Source organism: Anolis sagrei, chromosome 5, assembly GCF_037176765.1.
Source record: "Anolis sagrei isolate rAnoSag1 chromosome 5, rAnoSag1.mat, whole genome shotgun sequence".
NCBI classification, from domain to species: Eukaryota; Metazoa; Chordata; class Lepidosauria; order Squamata; family Dactyloidae; genus Anolis; species Anolis sagrei.
Genome location: NC_090025.1, coordinates 136,372,414 through 136,385,332, shown reverse-complemented (window position 1 = coordinate 136,385,332; position 12,919 = coordinate 136,372,414). Strand labels below are relative to the sequence as shown.

Genomic DNA, 12,919 nt, shown 5'->3' with positions numbered 1-12,919 from the left:
GTTTAAGCAGTCGTTCTTCCCACACTGAACTCATAATTGTAAGGAGTGGGGTTTCATTTGCTTTTTCATTCTTAAGAAATCGTCCCCGTAATTTGAAAATACAGGTGTGGTGTTTTGTAGAATTTCGCCTTTGTTCACCAAGAAGATGTTATTTTTGCCTTCCGATTGTACACTTTGCCAGGTCCAAACAAGAAACACACATATATACACATGCACACACATAAGAAAATGACAGTGAAATGAAAAGGCCACCCGTATAAGCATTTTCAGCCAAACATTCTGTGTTTGTAGTGAAGACCTCTTAAACCTTGAAGAAAGAAAAAGCTGCTATCTAGCCATTGGTTAGCATCTGTTTCTGTAAGATTACACAGAAAATGGAAAGAAGGAATAAGCTCATGTTCACTTGAACATATTTATTCCAATATTCAAAGCTAATTTTCAAAACTTGTGTAAATGGAGATGTCTTTCAATGCTTGCTCCACAAGATGTAAGCAAAAGGCAGTGAATTCCAGCACATACTTTATGTGTTCTCTTTTTTTCTTTAAAAAAGCAACTGTATCTTTAAAAAGCTTCCTGGAAGCTATGTACAATTTTTTAAAAAACCACCCTAAATACTGTTTGAGACAGATAACGAAGTCCTTGCAACCTCCAAGTTTGCCTGAAGGTCTTTAACTGCCTCCTAAAGGTGATCACAGATTGCCTGAGGCACCTCTTAATTAGAAGAGAGTTCCAGAGGGTGGGCATCATCCCTACCAACTTAACATATAAAATAGATGTGATGCATCTATGCAGCATTCATATGGTGTTAGCATTATATGGACAACATGATAGAAAACCATGCTGAGCTTTAAGGGTGATAATCCGTATATGTATTGAACCCTGAAGATCATAAAAAGCCCCAGTAAATGGTACATATTCATGCCTAGGTGTTTATTATTTATCTATTTATTTATTTACAGTATTTATATTCCGCCCTTCTCACCCTGCAGGGAACTCAGGGCAGATTACAATGCACATATACATGGCAAACATTCATTGCCATTAGACATACAACATATATAGACAGACACAGATGCAATTTAACATTCCAGCTTTCCGGCTTCATGAGGGTATGCTCGATTCCAGCCACAGAGGAATCTGTCGCTTCACCATCCACTTGTGACACTGAGTCCTTGATGGAGTACTTCCTCATTCTTACGCATGCTGCTGAAAGGTTTTATGGTGTCATAAATTAGTTAAATTAGCCTCCCCGCATAAAGCGGTACCTAAATTTTCTACTTGACAGATGCAACTGTCTTGGGCTGCTTAGGTCAAAAGCAAGCTAGACTGTTAATGGTCGGGAGCTCACTCTAACCCGGGGTGTCTTGGAACTCATGACCTCTCGGTCAGTAGTGATTTAACGCAGCTCACTACTAACTAGCTGTGCCAGCATTTCAGACAAAGCAGCTTCCCTTAAAGGGCCCTGCAGTAGTTAGTCCTGGAAATAATTTATCTTCTGAATTGTTGATTGGCTAAAGCTGTGTACTGGGACCGATGGGAGTGGTAGTCCAGCAACATCCATTGGGCACCACTTTGAGTAGCACTCTTCTAAAGAGTGTTTTTAGCTTTCAGGTTGAGACATCATACTTGCCCTGTCCTGTTCTGTATTATTTTGTCATTTTATATCTTCCTCTCAGTATTGAGTCTTTTTTGCCTGAGACAAATAACTACTCCCCAAAAAGTCCCTTTCCAGCCATCAGCTTATGTTTCTCGTAGCTTGGAATTAAATTGTGACTTGCAAAGTATTTTTCTTGTTTGTATATTTTATAAAGCAGTACTTCCTCAACTTGTTGATGTGGGGAACAGCCATTACTTTGTCCAATATGCCAGAGACTAGCATCATACAGTATGACCAGAATGATCCATGGAACCAGTATCCGCAGTTTCATTTAGCTCTGTGTGACAAAATTTATCCTTTCTAGGCATTTTCAAGGTCCTTTAGCATGATTCGTTGTTATTCTTCCATCAAATGTTGACAATAAAGTCATGCTGGAGGGGACCTAGCAATGCCTAATGAAGGGTCCACCAAAAGCCATTTGTTCACTAGGCTCACTATTTGTGATTTTCATCATCTGTGAAATATATCACCTACGGATATGAGGATTGAATTATATTTGTGCCCCCTAGCTTTTTTTCTTTTCTTTTCCTTTTTTTCCTGGAAACCTTTCCGTGAACCAGCAGTCAGTGGCTCAGAAATCAGCACTGGTCCATGGGCCACTACTTTTGAGTTGCACTGTTTTTTAGATTGATTTGTGTTTTTAGGTCTCAGTTTGAGACAACATCATACTTGCTGCATTAAACTGCAAATGTTTTAGGCATTCATATTATTTTTTTGGAGAAAGCTAGGCTTCTGAATCTTATCCAGCCTTTCTGAAGTTATAGTACAATTCTTGATTTTAAAACCTTGTCTTCCCAAAATGAAAGGCTTTGATGTTAGTGTTAAAAGTGTCTTATATATCTGACATCAATTTCATGTTTTGGCATATTGAAGAATGATATGACAACAGTTCGGTTACGGTGGGAACAAATTCTCATGCCACTGCTGAAAAAATATAAGTTGAATATAACTTGGGGTGATCAAGATCTTCTGAACATTATGTTTTTTCATAATCCAGGTACGTACCTTTGTGTGTGTGTGTGTGTTTTTTAAGAATGTTACTGAATCACAGAATGCTTTTATTTGAAAGTTTAAGGTTTTTGTATACTTTTAAAGAATACTTGTATGCTAATCAGTTTAACAGAACCATCAAATCTGCTCCTAGTTGTAATTTGAATGCAGTAGTGTGCTTGAGAAAGATGTCCAGCCAGCCCTGTACATCCATAGCTTGAAATGATTCCGTCTCCCCTTCAAAAAAAAAAAAAAAAAAAAACAACTCAAAAGGAAATTTGATTTTGGCATTTTATGTAAGGAGTCCCCAGTGGTGCAGCGGGTTAAATCACTGAGCTGCTGAACTTGCAGACTGAAAGGTTGGTGGTTCGAATCCGGGGAGCAGGGTGAGCTCCCACTGTTAGGCTGAGCTTCTATCAACCTAGTAGTTTGAAAACATGCAAATGTGAGTAGATCAATAAGTACTGCTTCGATGGGAAGGTAACGGCACTGCATGTAGTCATGCCGGCCACATGACCTTGGAGGTGTCTACGGCTCTTTGTCTTAGAAATGAAGATGAGCGCCGCCACCCCCCCCCACACCCCCCCACACCCCCCACACCCGATTCAGACATGACTAAACTTAATGTCAAGGGGAAACTTTTACCTTTACCTTATTTAAGGGGCACCATTTTATTATACAATTTGTATACATTAGGACTTGAGGTTCCATGGATTTTGGTATCCATGGGAGTTCTGCAGCCAAACGAGAGTGAATTTTAAGGCTCCACTGTATTTATTATTATTACAATGCTAGTTTAATGAATATGTCAGGTTTACTAGAAATGATGAACCTCTAGCAGTCAATATAAATGCAGCATGTTGAGGTCCAGTCAAAGGATTAGTAATCTTATCTCCAGTGATTAAAAATAAAAGTGTTTAAGGCCTGTGGAGCTGTTAGTGTTCTCAAAACTAGTTTGTAGTCTGGAATGCTGTTGCCCTGGGTTTACTCCTGAATAAACATTGATAGAGTTGGGCTGTACATTGTTGCTGCCTTTACCCTTTTCTTTGCTGGTATAAGCTGAGTGCTCTTCAGGTACGTATTTTGTCATGTTTGTTCCCACGAAGCTTATTAAACATTAATGAAGTCAGGATGTCTGTTTAGATTTTAAAATACTATGCTTATGTGTCAAGACAGAATAATTTTAAGAGTGCAGGCTTGCTGTTTAGTTCTGAACATAGAACAACCTAAGCCAAAACAGAAGAGAAGATAGCCCAATAGGAACATAATAAAGAAGTGACAAGAGTATAATGAAATGATAAAAAAATATGGCACAAATTGATTACTTATTTCTGATGTAATGTTTTGATGACTGTTGTAATCAGATGAGATCATAAGATGGCAGGCAGGTGGTGAGGACTGGTGGATAGTGACATTCCCAGAAGACTGGCCTCATGTAAATGACCAGTGAAATCTCTCTTCCTAGTGAATAAGAAGATTATTATAATGTTATAAATAATAATTAGATTGGCTTCTGATTAGACCAATAATGGCTGAATATCTCATGAAAGCTGGCTCCAGGGACACAAAAAAAAAATAGTCTCCAATAAGGGTAAACCTAACTATCTACAGCATCTTTTATGCTGTGGTGATGTTGTTCCTATAAATGATAAATGCCCATTCCATGCTGATAAGAAGAATATCAGCTCTCAATATTAAACAGGCTTTAGTAACATAAAACTTCTTATCTAAATAGATAAATGCCTGTGGAAGAATATTATGTTCCCATTGATATCTATAACGATACAGATATCTCTGTGTTTGACATACAGAAAGCTTGGTAAGGTTCAGTTCCTTTGTAAGGTTAGAAAATATAGATGTCTCTTAATGTTTCCTAAAATGAGTATGAACGAATCTCATGAAGATGTTAATATGCATATTAATGCTGTACATGTATTGCAAAAGTAATGCTTTGCATAATTAGTAAAGTCCAAATATATGATCTATGTCTTTAAAATGATGAAAAATCTGGGTTCCTTTCCAAAGGAAGCAGTTTGTGCATGCATGCATTTGTAGCTGTGTTTGTTTATTTTCATAAAAGAGCCTAAAAGAGTATCAAGTTGCCTGTGTATTCTCACATGTAAAACTAGCCTGGATGTCCAATACTTAAGAGTGCTTAAGTGAAATGTTGATGCTAAATATGCCTATTTGAACTATATAGTTGTTCTCAGTTCGGGAGTACGGATAACCAAAAGGTACCAAATGGATATAGGGTAGTTAACCAATTGGAAATAACACTCAGTCCCACAATCTAAAGAGAAAAGGTAGTGGAAACATACTTGTTTCAAGCTCCCAGATCGGAATTTGACTGGTGGACCAGAAAGGTTCTCCATCTTTCCTATATTGTATACTGCAGCACAAAAAGAAGCATGCAATCACTTCAGTTTGTCTATCATGACTGTATTATATGTATTTTGTGTTTTGTTTTTCTGCACAGAAAGCCTTTTTGTTTTTCCTTGTCAATGGAACTATCGACCTGACCACTGTATTTATGGAAGCAATTGCCAGCAAGCTGAAAAGGAAGGCATATTCATCCTTCATGGAAACAGAGGTGTTTACCATGATGATAAGCAACCAGCTTTTCGAGCCGTATATGATGCAATAAAGCATGTAAGCCTTTCAATTTCTAATTTCATTTTTAAATGAGAAACTTTATTAATTATTCTAGGACTAAGTTTGAAATCAAGTGACCTTTAGATGTTTTTAGAATGTAACTCCTGGAAGTTCTGTTTAACATATGTAATGGTGAGGAATACTGCAGTTTGTAGGCCAACAACATCTGATTCCTATTTTGGGATTTAAAAATAATTGATTGTGATTTAATTTCATCCTTTTTATCTAAGACTCTTTTAGTTCTAAATTAACATGTGTATTTTATCCATAGTTATCAATATTAATATGCAGTGTGCATATTCTAAAGATTTTATAGTGAATTGTAATGGACAGACTATAGATATTATTGTCCAGGAACATTATAAGTTTATAATGCTAGAAAATTTGTAAATGCTAGAAAAATTGTAAAAGGAAGTGAGAACACAGAGTTATAATTTGCAATACATAGATTTAGAGTGAACACTGATACTTTCAGGCTCACCAGTTTCCGTTGGACAGAGTGATGGAAGGCTTGCACATTTTCATATGGATAGAGTTCTGGATGATCTTAAATTGATTTCAAACTTCAGTGTAATGAATGAAATGCATTAGTGCACAAAATAAGGCTCTAGAACAGTGGTTCTCAACCTGTGGGACCTCCAGGTGTTTTGACTTACAATTCCCACAAATCCCAGCCAGTTAACCAGTGGTTATGATTTCTGGGAGTTGGAGGCCAAAACACCTGGGAACCCACAGGTTGAGATCCAGTGCTCTAGAACTTAGTGTGACATAGTGCTATAAGAAATGCATATCTTAACCCAGTCTACACTATTAGGAAAAGGTTGGGTTACTGAATGTGCTGCAAAAATTCTTGTTTCTTTTTCATTTCTGAAGCCAGTTAAGTGATGCGTAGATTTCATGTCTTTCCAACTTTTTTTCCTGTCTCATGTCTGTATAATTTAGTTACTTTAATTTGTGCAGTTTATAATATATAATTACATGCAAAAGTCTTTTTCATGCTTGGAATAATTGTTCGGCTTTCTTATTTGGCAAATAAGGTTTCTAATAAACTATTTATCAGTATTTCACCGTACTCAGTCACTGAAGAGCTGTAAAATGAGGCAATGTTCCTCATTTTAATGTTCATCCTATCTTGTATATAACCTTCAAAGATCAATAGTATATTTTACTGGTGCTTTGTTGCATGTTGTCATACTGATATAAAAATGAGGAAAAGTACTGTTGAGGGCATTAGAATACACTATGCAAAAAGAAAATGTAGTCTCATAAAATTACAATTTCTTTGTTCCACAGGGTGTTGCGAGAAAAATAGTGAGAAAAGAAAATCTCTCAACATTATTTATGATCAGTTTTAGTTTATGCATAATGCTCAGAAAAGATGTAGATCAATACTGACCTAAAGCCAGCAAGATTAGCAAAATTATTTTATTTTGAAATGTTGGGTTTGCATATCACTTGGTTTTTAATATAGTGAAATAAGCTGTAACTCTGAAGTAATGACTGTTTTTACTTTGGGTTCCCATTAAATACTGTGTGTGCTTGTTCATAATTCAGTTTAATGAAAGTGTCCCATCTTTAATGGTAGTGTAGATTATTCTTTTTGTACTGTTTCAGTTCAATAAGAACTATATATTATTTTAATGAATGGCATGCTAAGTTAATTGTACATATTTCAGGCAAAAGTTTCAACATGGCAGGCATGGGATCACATAAATTAACCCTTTAATTTAGGTGTGTGACATTCATTTCTAGAATCGTTGGCTGAAATGTTTATTTTGTTTTTAAAGAAATTTTTCTTCTGGGCTAAACCATTTTGCATTCACTTCAGTTGACAGTAATTGGATATTTTAAATAATCAAAATGTATTGCAAACTTGCCAGAAGGGGACTTAATCTATTGCATTGCATAAAAAATGTCTGCATTTTATTAGTTCTTGTCTATGTATCAATCATATTTAGAAGACAGGGACATGTAGAAAACAGCACTTAGTTCTGTTGGAAAGCAATTTCAGAAAAAAAGTGAGTTGTGAGTTTGAAATTATTAATACAGCATTTCTAATTCATTTCTCCAGTATACATTTGGTGATGATTTGGTGAATGCCTTGCTGCTGCCTCTCGAACTGGAACTTCAAAAGACCCAGCATACTTACTGTGGAAGAATATACAAAGTGTTCATAAAGCAGTTAACAAAAAGTATACAGGACATTGCTGATAGAAGATATGAAAGAAGGTGATCATTTGAGAACCTCTGAACATGGATGTATGCTGGAAAATATATGACACCAGAAGGGTGTTCATGAAAACAACTGCTTGAAGGAGTTGCTACTTATATGACCAGAACCTTCTCCCAGTGAGAAGATGCTGTTCATCTTGAAGAATTCTTTGCAGGATGAAATGGTGTAGATAATATTTAAAGTTCTGTTACTACACATTTTCACTGCTGTGAATAAGAGTATTGCTGAGTTTTGTATTCAGGTTTATTGTACACAATTCAGTTTTTTTTGTAAACCTCAAATGAGTCCGATAAAAATGAAGGCCTGTATACTTCAGAAATGACTTTCATACCTAACCTAAAATTCTACAAAACTGTGAATGTAGCAATAATGGAGTCAGCACTAACCTCACTTTAAAAGTGTGACGGCAAGTTGTTTACAAAGCTCAGAAATTATTCTGTTTTTCAAAGGAATGTGATGTGACTGACGACAATCTAAATGTGCCTTTTTTATCTATTCTTAATAAATATTTGACAATCATGTTTATATAGCTATAAACTGCACAGGATACATAGGACTTCCACTCTAAACAGAAATATACAGTGAAAATAAATCTCTTTTTTTATCTGTAGTTAATTGTATATTTCTATAAACAGAATAGCTGGGACCTAAAGAGCACTTAGACAAGCTGAAAAGCTCAGTATGGACATGCTAATGTGCTTTCTCTTCTCTTTCCATTCCTCATTTTGAAATATTGCAAGCTTAATACAGAGTTCAAATTGATGGGGGGGGGGGCATAGTCCCTGAACCATGGGGGGGGGGGTTGATGAGAATTACCATATATACATATGTATAAGTTGACCTCATGTATAATTTGAGTGGAGGTTTTGGGGCCAAAACTATGGATTTTATATGACCTGTGGATGAGTCAAGGGTTATTCCATAGAGAAGGAAAAGCACCAATGTCACATAGAATCATAGAATAATAGAGTTGGAAGAGACCACATGGACCATCTAGTCCGACTCCCTGCCATGCAGGAAAAGCACAAAGCACCCATGACAGATTGCCATCTAGCCTGTGCTTAAAAGTTTCCAAGGAAGGAGCTTCTACCACACACCGAGGCAGAGAGTTCACCTGTTAAACAGCTCGTACAGTCAGGAAGTTCTTCCTAATGTTCAGGTGGAATCTCTTCATGTAATTTGAATCCATAGCTCCTAGTCCTAGTTTTAAGGGCAACAGAAAACAAGTCTACTCCCTCTTCCTTATGACAGCATTTCACATATTTTTATAAGAATTAATATAGAGTGCTAATTCACCTGTGGAGATGTCAACTCAGGTTTTTTGGATTGATTTTTGACTAATATTTCCTAACTTGTACATGGGTATATAGGGTAATAGCTCAGAAACGTTTAAGCTCAAAGAGCTTGCATAGGTTTTTTTTGGGTCCTGGCCAGTATTCTATCTTGGTTGAACCAAAATTTTACAGCTAGATTTTTTTCTCATTTTTTTTACTAATGTAGAATATAATCGCTGATACTTAAAATGTTGTTTTAAAATATATTTGAGTAAGATTTTTCTATGACTTCACTGGTCATTCTGGAAGGAAAGTTGTGAAATACGCTATAGGGTTTTTTTTAAATGAAGTATTATGCTATTATGTGGATCTTAGTATTTGAATCCTAGTGCATTTTTATTTACCAAAATCCATTAAATCATAGGTGAATGCTTTAGAGATGATTATGTTACTTGTTTTAAGTCAATAGTTGTTTGCTTACCAAATAGTATTTGCATATTTCGCAACAAAGCTTTAAAATACTTGGACAGAAACTGGGTTACAAATGTCTGATTTTAGTGAGGCCATGAGGGCCATTCTATTCTGTGGTATTCTGGCTATAATTTTTACTTAAAATGGTAATTTTTTGCTTTATTAGTAATTACTGCAAAGTCTTGTTTTGCCTAAAATACAGCAATAATTATTGTGTTGTTGAAGGCTTTCATGGCCGGAATCACTGGGTTTTCCAGGCTGTTTGGCCATGTTCCAGAAGCATTTTTTCCTGATGTTTTGCCCACATCTATGGTAGGCATCCTCAGAGGTTGTGAGGTTTGCAACATTTACACTGGCCTCAAACAGAGTTCTTTCTCCCACCTTGGATATTTCACAGATATATCAACCCCACTTGCAAAGTTTCCAACCTACCTCAGATCTCTGAGGATGTCTGTCATAGATGTGGGTGAAACCTCAGGAGAAAATGCTTCTAGAACATGGCCATACAGCCTGGAAAACTCACAGCAACCCAATAATCACTGTATGTATACATATAGTGGGAATAAAGTTTCCTGAGCATAGAGCGCTTCACAGACTAATCCAGCTTTCTTGGAAGCTCTATTTTTCATTTTAAGGTGACATGCCATCACATCTGCAGCAGCTATTTAGAGTTGCTGAAAACTTGAGACTCAAATAGTCTTCATTTGATGCATCCAGAACTTAGAAAGTTGTTCATTCCTGGAACAGATGGAGTATCCCTTATCCAAAATACTTGGGACCAAAAGGGTTTTAGATATTGGAAGTTTTTAGATTTTGGAATACCTGTATTTGCATATATGTACATAATATCTTGAAGATGTGACCCAAGTATGACATGAAATCAGTTTTATGTTCCATATACACCTATACACATAGCCAGAAGGTAATTTTATTCAATATTTTAATAATGTTGTGCAAGAACGTAAGTTTGTGTACACTGAACCATCAAAAAGCAAAGGTGCCACTATCAAATCACTCATCTGGACAAACGTGGACTGATTTGGATTTTGGAATTCCAATAACATATACTTTACCTGCTTTTAGTACAAAAATAACTCTTTTCTGTTAAGCATGTTGATGTTGGAAAAATTACATTATTTGTTGCACAACCCATTAGTTTTATTTTCTGTTAATTTGGGCGAAGAAAAAAGCCTTCAGGATGTATTAGTCAGTGAATGACATTAAACTTGAAACATTCATGTCCAAATGTCTCTCAAATGCTGTTTTCAAGTAACATTTGAAAATGACTAGAAATAACATTTTAACCCATAAGTAACTTTGTTCCCCTTTTCAGTCAGTAACTCCACTAATTATGTTACTCCTTAAACTAGTAAGCAACTTTTTCAGATGTATCTTTGTTACAGCCTTGTGACCCAAAGAAATAGTTCAGTAGAGATCACTGCTTTATTTGTAACTTGTTACAATCAACCTCTGGGCTTATGTGTACATAGTGAAATGCAAAATTCTCACAAATATGCTGTTTGTAAATTAAGAAGTGAATTCTGGAAAAATAATGCTACAATTCAAATTTTACAATACTTGAACTGTTCACAGTTCCAGTCATTCCCTGCAAATATTCTACTTCTACCCACTTTGCTTTGATCTGCTTTACTCTTTCTTTCTCAATTTTCCTATTAACATTCAACTTTCTGAATCTAATGGGTATCTTCTTTTTCATACGGCTGTTTGTGGGAAGATCATATGTAATATTTCTGAATCATGCTTTGGCACTCAGAATTTCCTTCTACATGTTTATATATCTCTTTTTTCTTATTCCTTGATTCTTTTCTTTTGCTTCCATCTGACCATTTTTCACTTCCTCAGTTAATTGTTGAATAGCTGATAAGCAGTTGGTGGAGATGAACTATCCAACCCAGGCATAGTTCTAAATTTAGCTCACAAAAACTAAGGTGACTTAATTTCAATTTTTATGCATCCTTCACAAATATTGAAAAGGAGAACTCAAAGTACACTCCACTATTTTCAAAAAAATCTTTGTCCATTTTAAAAAATGTTTTACTATGTTATTCCTAGTGGATACACTTACAGTAATACAGTTAGCATATTTCGAATGATGGTTCATTGCTCAGTCGAAAAACATTACTTTATCAGCTTTTAAAGTCCCAATAATACTCCAAATTCAGACAAAGTATATTGCTTTTAAAGTGTTCTGATATCTTGCAGCAAAGAAAAAATGTCTTTGTTTTGAAAAATTGATATAGATAATGGTCAGATTCTTATAAAAACATACTGTATTGTTAACTTAAATATAACTTGTACGTTTTGGTTCTGTTAGAAAAATGAACAAAGTGGGAAGCCTGTTGACTTCCATGTAAAGTATTGTTGCATATATGTTTACATAAACTGTTTTCTATTGATGGTTTCTTGTTGTTCTTTAGAGACCTTAATAGCTATTCTTTCCACCACTGTGCTCCTCTCTACATTATCCTCATAGAAATATGTCATCAGAGAAGTAAGTTTCATGACTGAGTAGGGTTAACTTAGCTAAAATCTCAGTCAGTTGGTTGTCTTTCCCAAAATTATACACCTATTTTTCCATGTCAGCAAAGACATCATCTTGGGTCATTCTGACATAGTAACATTTAATAAAAATAAAAGCTTTCTGAGTCACAACCATCCATAACTCAAAGTTGCTACCTATTTGTAACTTTCTTAGTTTTTCATGTTGCTAAAATTATAAATAGGGTGCAGTGGGTTAAACCGCTAAGCTGCAGAACTTGCTGATCAGAAGGTCAGTGGTTCGAATCCGTGGACGGGGTGACCTGCAGCTTTTGCCAACCTAGCAGTTCAAAAACATGCAGATATGAGTAGCTCAATAGGTACCACTTCGGTGGGAAGGTGATGGTGCTCCGTGCAGTCATGCTGGCCACATGATCTAGGAGGTGTCTTCAGACAATGCCAGCGCACCAGCTTAGAAATGGAGAGGAGCACCACCCTCCAGAATTGGACACAACTAAACTTAATGTCCAGGGAAACCTTTATTTTAACCTTTTCAAAATTGTAAACCAGCTAATGTATGCAATTTATGAGATTGACCTCTAACATTTTTCTAGAGAGGTCAATTTCTGCCTCATTCTTCTTTGGTTCATTAACACCGTCTCCTCATTCACAGAATTATAGACTTGGCTACAACAGATTCAGTTTTTCTTGTATGTTCATCTTTTGTGAATTTTAATATTCATTCAGCCATTCACATTAGATCAATTTATATTACTTATGCTGATATATATATGCACATATTTTCTCAAAAATTGGTAGAAACCACGGGTCTTTGGAGTAGTTTTTAAGATTTCAAGAAAACAGAAGATATTAAATTAATTTTTACTCCTAATTTGGGAATGCAGGAAATTAAAAATTAATTAAGCTGAATGTTTTATCTTTATCTTTCCTTACTGAGCAGCTGTATCTGGAGACCCAGGCTGCTCGAATGTTCTAATCTTGGAAAACTTTAGAACTCCTTTGTAAAAGATAGCAGGTCCCCTGACTTCATATTTCTTTTGCATATTTAATATGCTTCCCATCTGACTCTCCCTAGTCCCCCACAAGGAGAACAGTATGCCAAATGAAAACTGATTGCATATG

The 12,919-nt window shown here is 35.7% G+C and overlaps 1 protein-coding gene across 2 annotated transcripts in view; it reads left to right on the top strand.

The window, feature by feature from the left end:
- Positions 1–11,694, top strand: part of GXYLT1 (glucoside xylosyltransferase 1) — a 34,777-nt gene extending 23,083 nt beyond the window's left edge. For both annotated transcript variants that reach the window (XM_060777597.2, XM_060777596.2), the window contains 3 exons: positions 2,531–2,654; positions 5,124–5,296; positions 7,371–11,694. In XM_060777597.2, coding sequence (XP_060633580.2) covers positions 2,531–2,654; positions 5,124–5,296; positions 7,371–7,532 — 459 coding nt within the window. In that variant the 3' untranslated portion in view covers positions 7,533–11,694. The remainder of the gene's footprint in view (positions 1–2,530; positions 2,655–5,123; positions 5,297–7,370) is intronic.
- Positions 11,695–12,919: the final 1,225 nt, after the last annotated feature.